Genomic DNA, 12,163 nt, shown 5'->3' with positions numbered 1-12,163 from the left:
GAACCCACCAGAATTCAACAGCGTTTCTTTCACTTCGCAGAAGCTATGTATCCAAGCCCCTTGAATGTCTAGAGTCACAATGTCCAATGGGCTGGTCTGAAATAGCCCCAAGTGAGATTGCAAGTGCAAGCAAAATACACACCACATTTAAGACATATCTGAATGAATGAATATATACTCTTTCCTAATTTCATAGTGACTGCTTATTTTAAGGGCACTTTAGATAAAAGAATAAAGCATCTCACTAATATGAAGACAGTCTCAGAAGCTGTGTGCCACAGACTCATTGGCTTTTTCACTACGTATTTGGTCACCCAGCAAGGCATTGGAAAAAAATGTGTACATATGTGTGTCTCGGCAAGTATATGCCACAAGTGTGCGGGTGCCCACAGAGGCCAGAAAAGGGTGTTGGATTCCCTTGGAGCCAGAGCTGTAGGTAGTTGGGAACTGCCGGATATGGGTGCTGGGAACAAAACGTGGGTCCTCTGCAAGAATGGCAAATACTCTTAACTGCTGAGCCATGTCTCCTTCTCCTCCATCACACTTGTTTTAAAGCAGGATCTCGTGTGGCTCATATTGGCTTACAACTCACCATGTAGTTAAGCTTCACCGTGAACTCCTGATCCCCTTGCTTCTAACCCTAGTGCAGCGATTGCAGGCAGGCTTTTGAAAAAATAATTTTATCTGTTGCTCAGCCAACATCATGGGAAGGCTCCCAGGCTCCCCGCCACCCTGTAAGGCAGTAGCCACAAAACAGGAAATAGAGAAGGCTGAGCTGGGCTGGTAGAGTTGGTTCACTAATGGCCAGAGGTGACCAAAGGGACACAGGGGGAGGCCGAGGACAAACTTCTCCCTTCTTGCTTTGTCTCAGGAGGACAGGCCCACTCCATATGTCAGAAGACTCCCACATCTTGTACATGAACTTGGCCGGAAGCAAACTCTAGCCATGGACTCACAAACACAGGTGCAAGGAAAATGTTACTTCAACGTCATCTTTAGAAAACCAAGAGTTTCCAGAGAAATGAACAGTGGACATCCACAGACACAAGAACATTCTTTTTCCTTCCCTCCCAGGCAGCGTGGTGTGGTTGTGTTTGAAGAGTGTGCATTTCCTTTTTTTTTTTTTTTTTTTTTTTTTTTAAGAGGAGACAATGGACACTTACATTCTGATGCTGGGCACATTGCTTCCCCATCTAGGTCAGAAATATGATGACATAAAAGCAGGTGCATGTCATGCCACCATGGTTCTGAGACACAAGCCAGAAGACAGTGGGTTGCTTCCGCCCTTCCCCTTCTGTCTTTGCAACCACTTCCTCTATGGATCACTTGGACAGGATGGGTGGGAAATGTGCAGAGAGAAATTGGAGGACAAAGGTAGTAGGTAAGGAAGGAAGAGAGGTTTCCTTTGGGGGATGTTTTGTTTTGTTTTTTGTTTTGAATCAGGGTCTCGTATAGCCCAGGCTGGCCTCAAACTCATTAAATAGCAAAGAGTGACCTCAAACTTTGAATCCTCCTGCATCCACCTCCCAAGGGCTGGGATTACAGGAATGCACAACCATATCCAACAGCATTGAGGATCAAACCTGGGGCCTTGTGTATGCGAGGCAGGCACTCTACCAACTGACCTATATATCCCTGGCCCTAGAAATGTCCTTTCAATGGGTTGGTATGACAGGTAAGAGACACTTCCTGGTGACTACACTAGTGTGGAAAATGGCTTTGTGGTTTCTGGAGACACTACTCTGGTATTCAAATGATTTTATAAGAATTGGAGACTGACTTAGGGGAAGACTGAGGGTAGCAGTCAGAAAAAGGAACAACGACAGGAGAGCAGGGAAGGGAACAGGAGGGGGGAAAGAAGTACGCAGGTGTGGAATTTAGGGTACCCTGGCTGGAGCTACAGGTCACCTGCAGAGATAGCTTCATCTCTGTTGTGTGTTCTTGGGTGGGTGAAGCCCAGAATGTTCGCCTATGTGCTTTGCAAGCTGTGTGAATGGCAGGTAGAAGTGAGCACAGGCAAGACTGAACAATTGAGCCAGGAAGACAAAAAAAGAGGGAGAGGTAGTGTGCTGGCTGTGAGGAGAGAGCTGGAAGGCAGGAGACAAAGGCCAGGAATGACAGAGGCAGGGTGTAGCTCTTTGTCTAAAGCAGCTTTTCCCCAGCTGTGTGGGAGGAGGGGTGGGGTTCATACCCAGGTGAACATGACTTCAAAATCCCCTTCTGTTTCCATTCCATTACTTCCATGGACAGATCCTCCACTGGGAACCAAGAGAAGGCACTCCCTGATCCTGCCACGAACACCCAAACCATCTTCTTAAGGAGCATGCAAAGTACAAACTTTGCACGCAGAAGTACCCTAGTTGGGATGGGGGAGGGGAGGGCAGGTGGGGGGAGGGCTGGGTCATGGAGAATAAAAGCCTCCCCAGGAGGTAGGTAGCCTTTGGCCTCTGTTCCAGCTCAGTCTCTTTAGGCAAACTTCCTGCTCTAGGAAGAGGAAGGACCATTTAAGGATGGGTTGGTCACAGATATCTCCCAAGCTCTAGAAGAATTTTTTTTAAAAGAAGATTCAGCCTCTGTGTCAGAGTTTGAGCACATTCCCATCATGCCATGGGATGGTTGGGGCAGCTCAGGTGGCATGTGTTCCTGCTTCCACCTGGTATACATCACACACCTAGAGTTGGGAGGCCCTAGTTCATCTTTAGAAGCCTTCTGGAACCCGTTAACGGGTTTGCCAGGTGGGAAACTGAGGTCCAAAGAGAGGAAAGGTCTTTCTCTTTCTCCTGTCATCTAGTGGTCTATTCTCAGGGCTCCAGCAATGCCCTTCTCGTGCCTCACCCATGTTCCCTAAGAGTTTCTGATCAGCAGAAGCTCGTGTAGAATCCCAGGAAAAGGGGCAACATCCTGGGAGAAGATCCCTGCTCTACATTGTGAAGCCCTCCTAGTGTGCTGTACTGTAGCTGGATGTCATGTCTGAGAAACAAAGGAAACTGGGTCATTCACACATCCCAGAGCAGGCTGTGGAGTTGGCCAGGGATTATGGGGTCTCTGGGCCGCGGGTTGCACAACATACTCAAATTTTGTCGCTCCTCGGTAATTACCTACTCCACCCTTCTCTTATCGCACCCCTCCAGCCTGCTGGGGACACACTTTCACTAGAAGAGGACACTCTCGGTTATCCAGAAGAATGGAGAGGAGTCTTGGAAATGGAAAAATAAATTAAGAAATCAAAACAACACTGGATCCATAAGCAATCCAAAGCCGCTTGCTTGTCGCTACATTTGTGAGTAGAAAGGCAGTTTGTCGCCTCTCCAAACACTCAGGGCTCAGTCTGACACATGAGCGAGTCCCATTCCCTGAGCACACCCCGCTGGGTGGTGGGGACAGGCCTGGGAAGGTGACATTGGGGAGAGGGGTGTAGCTGGGCAGAAGAACATGAGGCTGTTGACAGGGAGACAAGACTGTCCCTGGATGTAAACATCACCATGGAAACTCCACAAATACTTGCCAGTGATGACTCTGTCCCCTTCCTCTCCCACTTTGATGGTGGGAGGGAGGGTGCTCCAACCCTGGCTACACAGTACTTTCCATTACCCACTCTGAACTGCCAAATGTCCCCCGAGCTCCCACCAGGTCACTCTCTTCAAAGGGCAAGAGCATGCCATTGACAGACAGGCTGCGCTTAGTCCAGATGTTTGAGACACGCCTAGGGGGGCTGTAGCCGCCAGGAGCAGCCGTGGCTGCAGCTGTGAAGTCCCCCATGTCAAAAGAGTGGCTTCGTTTAGCCTTGCCCTCCAGGGGCAAAGGGAGAAGGCTCCTGGCACGGGTGGCTGGGGGTCCCAGCAGTGGTTCTCGGTCTGAGTGGTGGCCCCTGGCTGATGTCCCTACCCCTCTGCCTGCTGGAGTCCTGGAGTCTAGAAGCTCTTCTTTCCTTTGACTCTTGAGGTCCAGGGAGGCAAAGGCTCCCATCAAGCGGTCAAGGCTGGGCTTGGGACGAGGAGCAGGGGGTGGGAGCCTCCAGGGAACCCGGCCCAAACCAGCAGCTTCCCCGCTGCCCAGAGAGCTGGAGGAAGAAGAGTCACAGGCTCTGGTCAGGCTCGTATTGAAGTCCATCAGCTCGTTCCGCACCACAACCTTGGGTGGTGCCTGAGGAAGCTGCCCCGCAGGTATCCCACCCAGAGGTGGAGGCTGGGCCCCATTGGTCTGTGAGTACACGTTGCTGACAGTGGTTGCTGCCATTTTGCCCGGGGTGTCGTGGTTGCAGACCTTGTACCGGACCATGAGGATGACAATGAAGACCAGCAGTGTGGCCACAATGATACCCCCGATGACCAGAATCATGGTGCCCCCCAGGATCTGGCTGTGCATAGACTGGCATTGTGGATAGTCAGCCTTGGTGAAGAACTGGGCACAGCCCACAATGTTGGTGGCCGTGAGCGTCGTGGCTGTGTCGTCCCACATGGCCAGCACGCACAAGTCGTAGCCTGTCCCGGACACCAGGTTGTTGACCACGAAGGCCTTGTTGGAGGCTGGGATCATCCTGGGGAGGGAGGCAGACACAGAAAATAAGAGAGGGTTGGGTGATGGGGAACAGCCACAGGCAGATTAAGAGTAATAGAGACACACGCAGGCGCACGCGCACTGAGAGGATGGCAGAGACTGGAAAATGGGGAGACGGATAAATAGTGAAGAAACGAGGGAGAGAGAAAAGGAGAAAGGAAAGGAAGGAAGAAGGAAGGAAGGAGAAAGGAGCAGCCTAGAGTTAGGAGTGTGGCACAGAAAATAGTGAAGAAAAAAAGAAGATAGACACGTGATTTGGAGGATCCAGGAGACAGCTAGAGTGAAAGAAAAGATGAGAGAGAAATATTATGGAATGGAGTGTCAGAAAAAGGAGGAAGCCTGAGAACATTCTCTCTCCAGGTCTGGTTAAGTAAGTACCCGAAAGATTCATACATTAAGGCAATGAACACAAAGATGAAGGGAATAAAATGCTAGTTGAAAGTAAGTATGAGGGGAGGCATCTCGACATGGGACAGAGGCAGAGGTGGTGGCGCAAGGCGATATAGGGGAGAGAAGGCACCTGGGAAGGACAGAGAGGTTAGAGGCAGGAAGACTCAAGAATTAGTGAGGTGGCTGCCCCTCCCCCACATCTGTTGCTAACATCCCTCCACCCATCCCCCAACACTAGGGGGCATCAGAGATCCTGGAGACCTCTCTGGGCCTTTGCTGTGGGAATCAAAACCCGGGTCTTACCCTGAGCCTGTACCCAGCACCTCTCACCTACAAGGGTCATCCTGGCAAGAAGGGAGCACATCCTGTTTCCAGTGGTGGGGTGCTAACAGGAGAAAACAGGTGGTGGAGAGGGAACATGCTGCACAGAGGCAGAGATAGTGACCCCCCCAAGGGGACAAACACTCTGCCCCTGTACCCCACTCACATCACATCTAGCTAGTAAACTGGCTCATCTGAGACACCTGTACAGGGTCCTGGGCTAGGAAACCCTTGCCTGGTTGGTCCCTCCACCTGTGAGGAAGGATTGTTGTGGAGCAATGTTCCCACATGGGAGCTTGTCCACAGCTTCTCCTCTGCCTAGGGATGAGTTCAGGGCCACTCCCATAGGCAGTCCTGCAGAGAGGTCAGGTTGGGCATGAGGACATCCCCTGCAGCTTTCTTGTACTCCCTTCCCCTCCTCTAAAGCCTCCCAGCCTCCATCCCTTGAGAACAGAGTGGCACGCACCATCAGCCCCTCAAACTCAGACCTAAGCAACACAATTAAGATATCAAATATGAAATGCCAAAGGCGTGAAGACTTCCACCTGGGAACCCACTGGGACAGAGCTGACAGCTATTGACAACCCACCAGAATGCAGCCCTGCAGTCTGTCTGTCCTTGGCCATACTGCTTAGGAGCTCCATTAAAGAAGATTCCTCAAGCCCCACCCTATCCCACAGGGCACAGGGTGGAAGAGGTCACCACAGCTGGCCTACTAGGCCCTGCAGGCTGGCACCTTAGGTCTGTCTGACGCTTGCCAGCCTTCTCTTTACCCGTACACGCCAACCATTTAGAGAGAAAACGTGCTCTTATTTTACAGACTAGGGAGAAATGGTTGAGGCTCAGAGATGTTGGATGGTTTGTCCAAGGACACACAGTTAGGATTATTTTTTTTTCTCTCAGTGACAGATATGGAAACATGTTTTCTCCTTTTATTGAAGAAAGGTCTTTATTGGAGAGCATTGAGATGGCTCGGTGGGCAAAAGAGCTTGCCTCACAACCTTTGTAAGGGTGGATATAGAGAATCAACTCCACAAAATTATCTTCCTACTTTCATACACATGCCATCACATATGCGCCCATGCACGCGCGCGCGCGCGCACGCACACGCACACACACACACCAATTAACAGGTAATTTAAAAAGAAATTCCTCTTTTTACTGCATTTTATTGATTTATTTTGTATGTGGAGGGAGTGACGCATACATGCCATGTGGTGTGTGGAGTCCTTACTGGGCCTTTCCGTGTGCTTGGAGCTTTACACACGTGGATTCATTCAAGTTCTTGACACCTCGAAGGAAGTCATTACTGCCACTTAGAGAGACAGGGCACTGCTCACTTGGCACTTTCCCTTTGGAGAAATGACAGAGCTAGGACCAGGTTGGGTTCATAGAGACCACACACACACACACACACACACACACACACACACACACACACATGCATATATATGTGTGTGTCTGGAGGCCAGATGTAAACCACAGCTATTGTCCTTAGGTGGCTTACCCACTTTGACTTTTTGAAATACGGTCTTATTATCTGGGGTTGCACTTGTTAGGCTTGGTTGGCTACTCAGCAAGCCCCAGGGATTCTGCTCTCATTTCCCACTGAGCTTTTCATGTAGTTTCTATGGCCTGAACTCAGGACTTCAGTTCACAATGAGCACTTTAATGACTGAGCAGTCCCCCTAGCCCCAGGAATGATATTCTTCTTCATCTAAAGCAAGACCATAGCTGTCTTTAGGCATCCAGTAGTTCAACTGCACAAGAAAGCCATGTGGAGTGGGTGCTCGTCAGAATCTATGCTTCAAATGAAGCTTATCTCCTACCCATGAGTTTTCCACACCCTATCATGCCCCCCTACGAAAGCTATCCAGTCATCTTTGAAGTAAGTCCAGAATCCTGGGCTATCCCCCATCACTCAAACAGGTCTACCAGCTAAAAAGCCTTTCCCGAGACACGTGGCAAGGATCAAGAACTGCCTGTGACTCACAAGTGGCCATCCGAGCCCCTCATCATAGATCGCAGCATAGCTGCCTCTTACATTCTGAGCCACCCTCTATATACCTTCTACCTCTTTTGCTCAGGCAAGAGCATCCCAAGTCAGCCAGGACCTGGAGAGGCAGAAGTCACAATCTAGAATCCATCTTGTGAAGTGAGCTCAAGAGTGTATTTGACTTTTGTAGAGGATCTGAGTTCATTTCCCAAAAACAAAGCTAACTACACTTATAGGCACACACCACACACACACACACACACACACACACACACACACATACACACACACTTTAAAAATATTAGTGAATCTTTAAATTTCAGGTCATGACTACTCTATGGGATCATCTAACATGTAATTAACCATGACTGTTATGAACATTTCGGCAACAGCTAGATGTTTCTGAACATGCAATAGCCCCAAATTAATTTGAAGTCAAAGGCACAATGCATTCAATGTGTTTCTGGCAGCATTCATCCATGATGTATCACGTGACACTGAAGCCTTGATTCTGAACACATAATGTGTGCACAATGCACTGTCTGTGTTGTCACACCAAGAAAAGCCAATAAACTCTGCCTGAAACACTTCAGACTAGGCTATTGTATATTTTAGTGGGTTTTTAATGTACATGCAGAGGTTACTGCTCCTATAGAAACATGCTGGTTTAATTATAAAAAAAAACAAAAATTTGTTTGCCTCCCATCCTTGCCTAGCATGTATCAAATTATATATCTTTGGATTGTATTTTGTTTGGTTTAAAACTGTTGCTTGAGTTGTTGGCCTGAGTTTTATAAAAACTCAAATTAAATGAAAAAAATTGGCTTAAGATTAGGACAGAATTTCTGTCAATTTCTTTTGAAATGGCCATAAATATCTCTCTGCCATTTTATATTATGTATTTATGCACAGCGGCATTCTTAGTATTGTAGATTACAAAATCAAAATACCAATCAACTGTTTAAAATGTTGAAGATGCTCCACATCTTTCAGCATCAAATATTCAGCCAAGATTTAATTCTTTATTTAAAAATAAACAAGCACATCCATCTTACTAGTATGCAAATTTGCCTTGCTCTTCAACACATGGTAAAATAATATATATACCAAGGAATTGTTCAAAAACCAATTTCTTGATTGTCTGTTGTCAATAAGCATTTGATTTGTATATCTGTTTCATAGACCTTCATACTTAGAATCATGTGACTTTTCTTGAGCAGAAAGGGGCTGCAAGTGAAAATAGTTTAGAGAGCCATGATATAGTGGAACAAAGACCATATAAAAGGATTGACTGATTCATTGTAAAGAGGTAGTCAAGGCATAGAGGATCAAAATGCAACAGCAATAACCATGGCCAATATCAGCCATGCTGCCATAACGCTGCCTCCATGGAGGAGGGAGAATCATGTATAGTCCACAAATGGATGATGGTCTACAAATTGTCTATCCTCGTTCAATGATCAGACAATACAGAAATTAGGCATCAGTTTTATAGCAATTTAGCAGTGGTTGTCATGTGAAAGCATGAGATATGTTTCCACAGAATTTATTCTGATTGTTCTCCTAAAATCCCTAATCTGCAACAAATTAAGGAGAAGCAAAGCAAGTCCTTAGGAAGTGCTCTGAGAGATGCTAATCTCTAAGATGGCTCTCCCCTACCGGCCTTGATAGGTTCTATAATGGAGTGGGTATGATTCTTTTTCAGTCTGAAAAATGTTTGACAGCATCCCTTGCCTCTAACCCTGAAGTATCAGAATACAACCTAAGTCTTGACAAACCAAAAAGTTATTAAACATTGCTAAGGTTCTCTATGAGAACAAAAATCACCCCTTTTGGAGATACAAAGGCCTATAGAATTTGGCTAATGGGCAGAAGGTTCAGGGTAACATCAGAAAGTTGGAAACAAATGATTAATATGTCCAGTATCCTTGTGCCATGCCCAGAACTTTCTGCTGTTACTCATGAACTTGACTGAAGCCAGATTCCATGATCACACAGACCAGCTTTCCAGAACAGAAATCAAGGATACAGGTGAGAACAGGGCCTGGCCAAATGACAGCAGCCACTACCAAGGTCACATCTCTGTCTGTGAAAAACATAATTCTGAAGTCCTGAAGTAGTTATTTTCTTTTTGTGTGTGTGTGTGTTCCTGTTTTACCTAAATGTATGTTTGTGTATGGGGGTTAGACTCCCTGAAACTGGAGTTACAGATAGTTGTCAGCTGTCATGTGGGTTCTGGGAATTGAACCTGGGTCCTCTGGAAGAGCAAGCAAGTGCTCTTAACCATTGAGCCATCCTTCCAGCCCATTTTAAAATCATGTACCCTGACAGCATCCTTGTTAGCATAAACTGAAATTTTAAATTAAGATGCTGCAAAGTGTTATATTTAATTAAACTCACATGTTCTAAAACACAATCTGAAACTATAACCCCAGTACTTATCAATTTACCAAAAATACAACAGGCCTCAGTGGCTGCTTCAGTCTCTCTCTTTCTCTCTCTCTCTCTCGTGTATGAGAAGGTCTTTCCAGAGAAGTACTTTTTCCCTATTTAGGGATTACTACATGGACATCTGAAGACCCTTTATGGACACACACACACACAACACACACACACACACACACACACACACATGGCCTTGGTGTGTATAAGCATGTGTATAGATAAAAATTACATGAGTGAGAAACATGTGGGAGGTTTTTGTGTGTATGAGAAGTATCATTGTGATTATGTGCATGTTGCATACATTTGTGTATGTATGCACATATATGTGTGTTTCTCTATGTGCTATGTGTCTCTGTATGTGTACATCTCTCTCTCTCTCTCTCTCTCTCTCTCTGTGTGTGTGTGTGTGTGTGTGTGTGTGTGTGTGTCTGTATGTGTGTGTGTGTAGATATGGTACATGCAACTCTGGTCCCAGTCACTACTCTGCTCTCCCTCTACCCCAATCCCCACATTGGGAACTCCCCTATGAATGACCTCATACAGACCATGTCAGGTTAAGTCTACTATTTCTCAATGACACAGTTTGCCTCTAAGAATAGGCACTTTGGGCATAAAGGCCAAGCCTTTAGGTTGAATGTCCCTGGTTTCATGCTTCAGTGGTTAACCTCCACTGTTAACAGGACTTTTAAGTCACCTAGGAGACATTCTGTGTCTGGAGTTTTCCCTAGATGATTGACTAAATACAGGTAGAACCAGCCCATAGATTGGGGTTCCAGACCAAAAGAGAAGGGAAAAAAGATGAAGCCATCTGAGCACAAGCTGTCATCTCTCTCCACTTTTTAACTACAGACATTACGTGACCAACCACTTTATTCCCTGTCACCCTGCCTTCCCCTACCTGAGGGCCTAAACTCTTAGACTGTGAGTCAAAATATTTTGACTTTATTTCCTCAAGTCCTTTTGGTGGTCTCTTGGCACTGTAACAAATCAAGTAATGAATGCACAAGGACGCCCATCTCCATCCCTATTTGCCAGCATCCCTTGCAGCTAAGTATAAGTGGTACACTTTGGCAAACAAATGGAAGAAAGGTGGTGGACTTTCAAGAGCCAGGATACATCTCCCAATATGTTCCTGCTCTTCTGCACTAGCCTGGGTGGGGATTTGACCTTGACTGTCTGGAGGACAATAAGGCCCCAGTGTCCTTAGAAGAAAGTATTTTTACTGGTGTGACACAGGTCATGATGCCGAGTGGTAGGAAGCAACGAGTATTAAATAGTATTTTACTGTTCTGCTGATACAGTGAGGCTTCTCTGTATACGATGAGGAGACCTAAAAAGTCTGTTAGAGGAAGTGACTAATCTCTTCCTGAAGGAAAAACTTTGTCTGTGTTAAGTTATCAATAAATATCCTCTCTTTTATCTTCCTGGTTCCTTCAGTCTCATTCCTTCCAGCTCCCTAGAACCAGCCATTTCAGAAGCTTGTCTCCTTTCCCTCCATCAGAGACACATCACTGCTGCCCGCTGAGCTGCAGCACTCATTTATTGAGGTCCTGTCAAGCTCCTTGCTTTACTTCCTGTTTTTGCATCCTTATCACCTCTCTTCCCAGTCCAACATCTGCAGCCCACTCCAGACAACTTCCACATCTTAAAGGCAGGCAGCCTGCCTTCCAGCCTCACTCAGCCCCATGAACCTCAAAGGGGGTTGTTTCCTTCCCAACATCCATGACCAGGAAGAAAGGAGATGTGGCTGGTTCTGTGGCACCCATGTACATACTCACTGAGTTCTTACACTGTGACAGTTACACACAGCTTGTATCATCTCTATTCAATGCAGTGACAACCAGAGCTAGAGAAACTTAGCCTCAAGTATGTAGACCACCTGGTCAAGTCCCTCCCAGTCAACTAGGCCAGTGTGATAAGCATTTCAGCCCTCTGTATCTGTATGATCCATGTCTCCAAATTCAACACATTGCGCCCTAGAATTATTTGAACAAAAATTTCTAAATAAGAATGTTTGTATGTATGTGTGTGTTGTCTATATTTGTCTCTGTGTGTGCACATGTGAGTGTGCATGTGCGTGTGTGCGCGTGTGTGCGTGTGTGTGTGTGTGTGTGTGTGTGTGTGTGTGTGTGTGTGTGTGTATGAGTGTTAGGTGCATGTAGAGGCCAGAGAAAGCTATCAGGTGTTGGGTGTCTTCCTTTATTGCTCTCCACCTTCTTTTTTGAGATATAGTTTCTTCACTGAACCAGGAGCCCACTGATTGGCTAGAGTATCCTGGATATCCAGAAAGCTTTGGGGTCCCCTGTCTCTGTCCTGCTAGTATTGGGGTTATAAAGCTCTCTGGTGTGCCCAGCTCTTCAATTATTGAGAGCGTATTGACATTATAATCAGTGTTGAAAGATGCATACAGGAGGAGCTTCAGTGTGCCAAGGCATTGTGCAGGTTACACGCCTA

At 46.6% G+C, this 12,163-nt stretch overlaps 1 protein-coding gene across 1 annotated transcript in view; it reads right to left on the bottom strand.

Annotated features, from left to right (window-relative positions):
• Positions 1-2,354: 2,354 nt before the first annotated feature.
• Positions 2,355-12,163, bottom strand: part of Lrfn2 (leucine rich repeat and fibronectin type III domain containing 2) — a 168,759-nt gene continuing 158,950 nt past the window's right edge. Inside the window, exon 3 of the mRNA XM_051153042.1 lies at positions 2,355-4,537. Coding sequence (XP_051008999.1) covers positions 3,571-4,537 — 967 coding nt within the window. The 3' untranslated portion in view covers positions 2,355-3,570. The remainder of the gene's footprint in view (positions 4,538-12,163) is intronic.

Source organism: Acomys russatus, chromosome 11 (assembly GCF_903995435.1).
Source record: "Acomys russatus chromosome 11, mAcoRus1.1, whole genome shotgun sequence".
Taxonomy (NCBI): Eukaryota; Metazoa; Chordata; class Mammalia; order Rodentia; family Muridae; genus Acomys; species Acomys russatus.
Note: the sequence above shows the minus strand (reverse complement) of the source record. Positions and strands in the feature narration are given on the sequence as shown.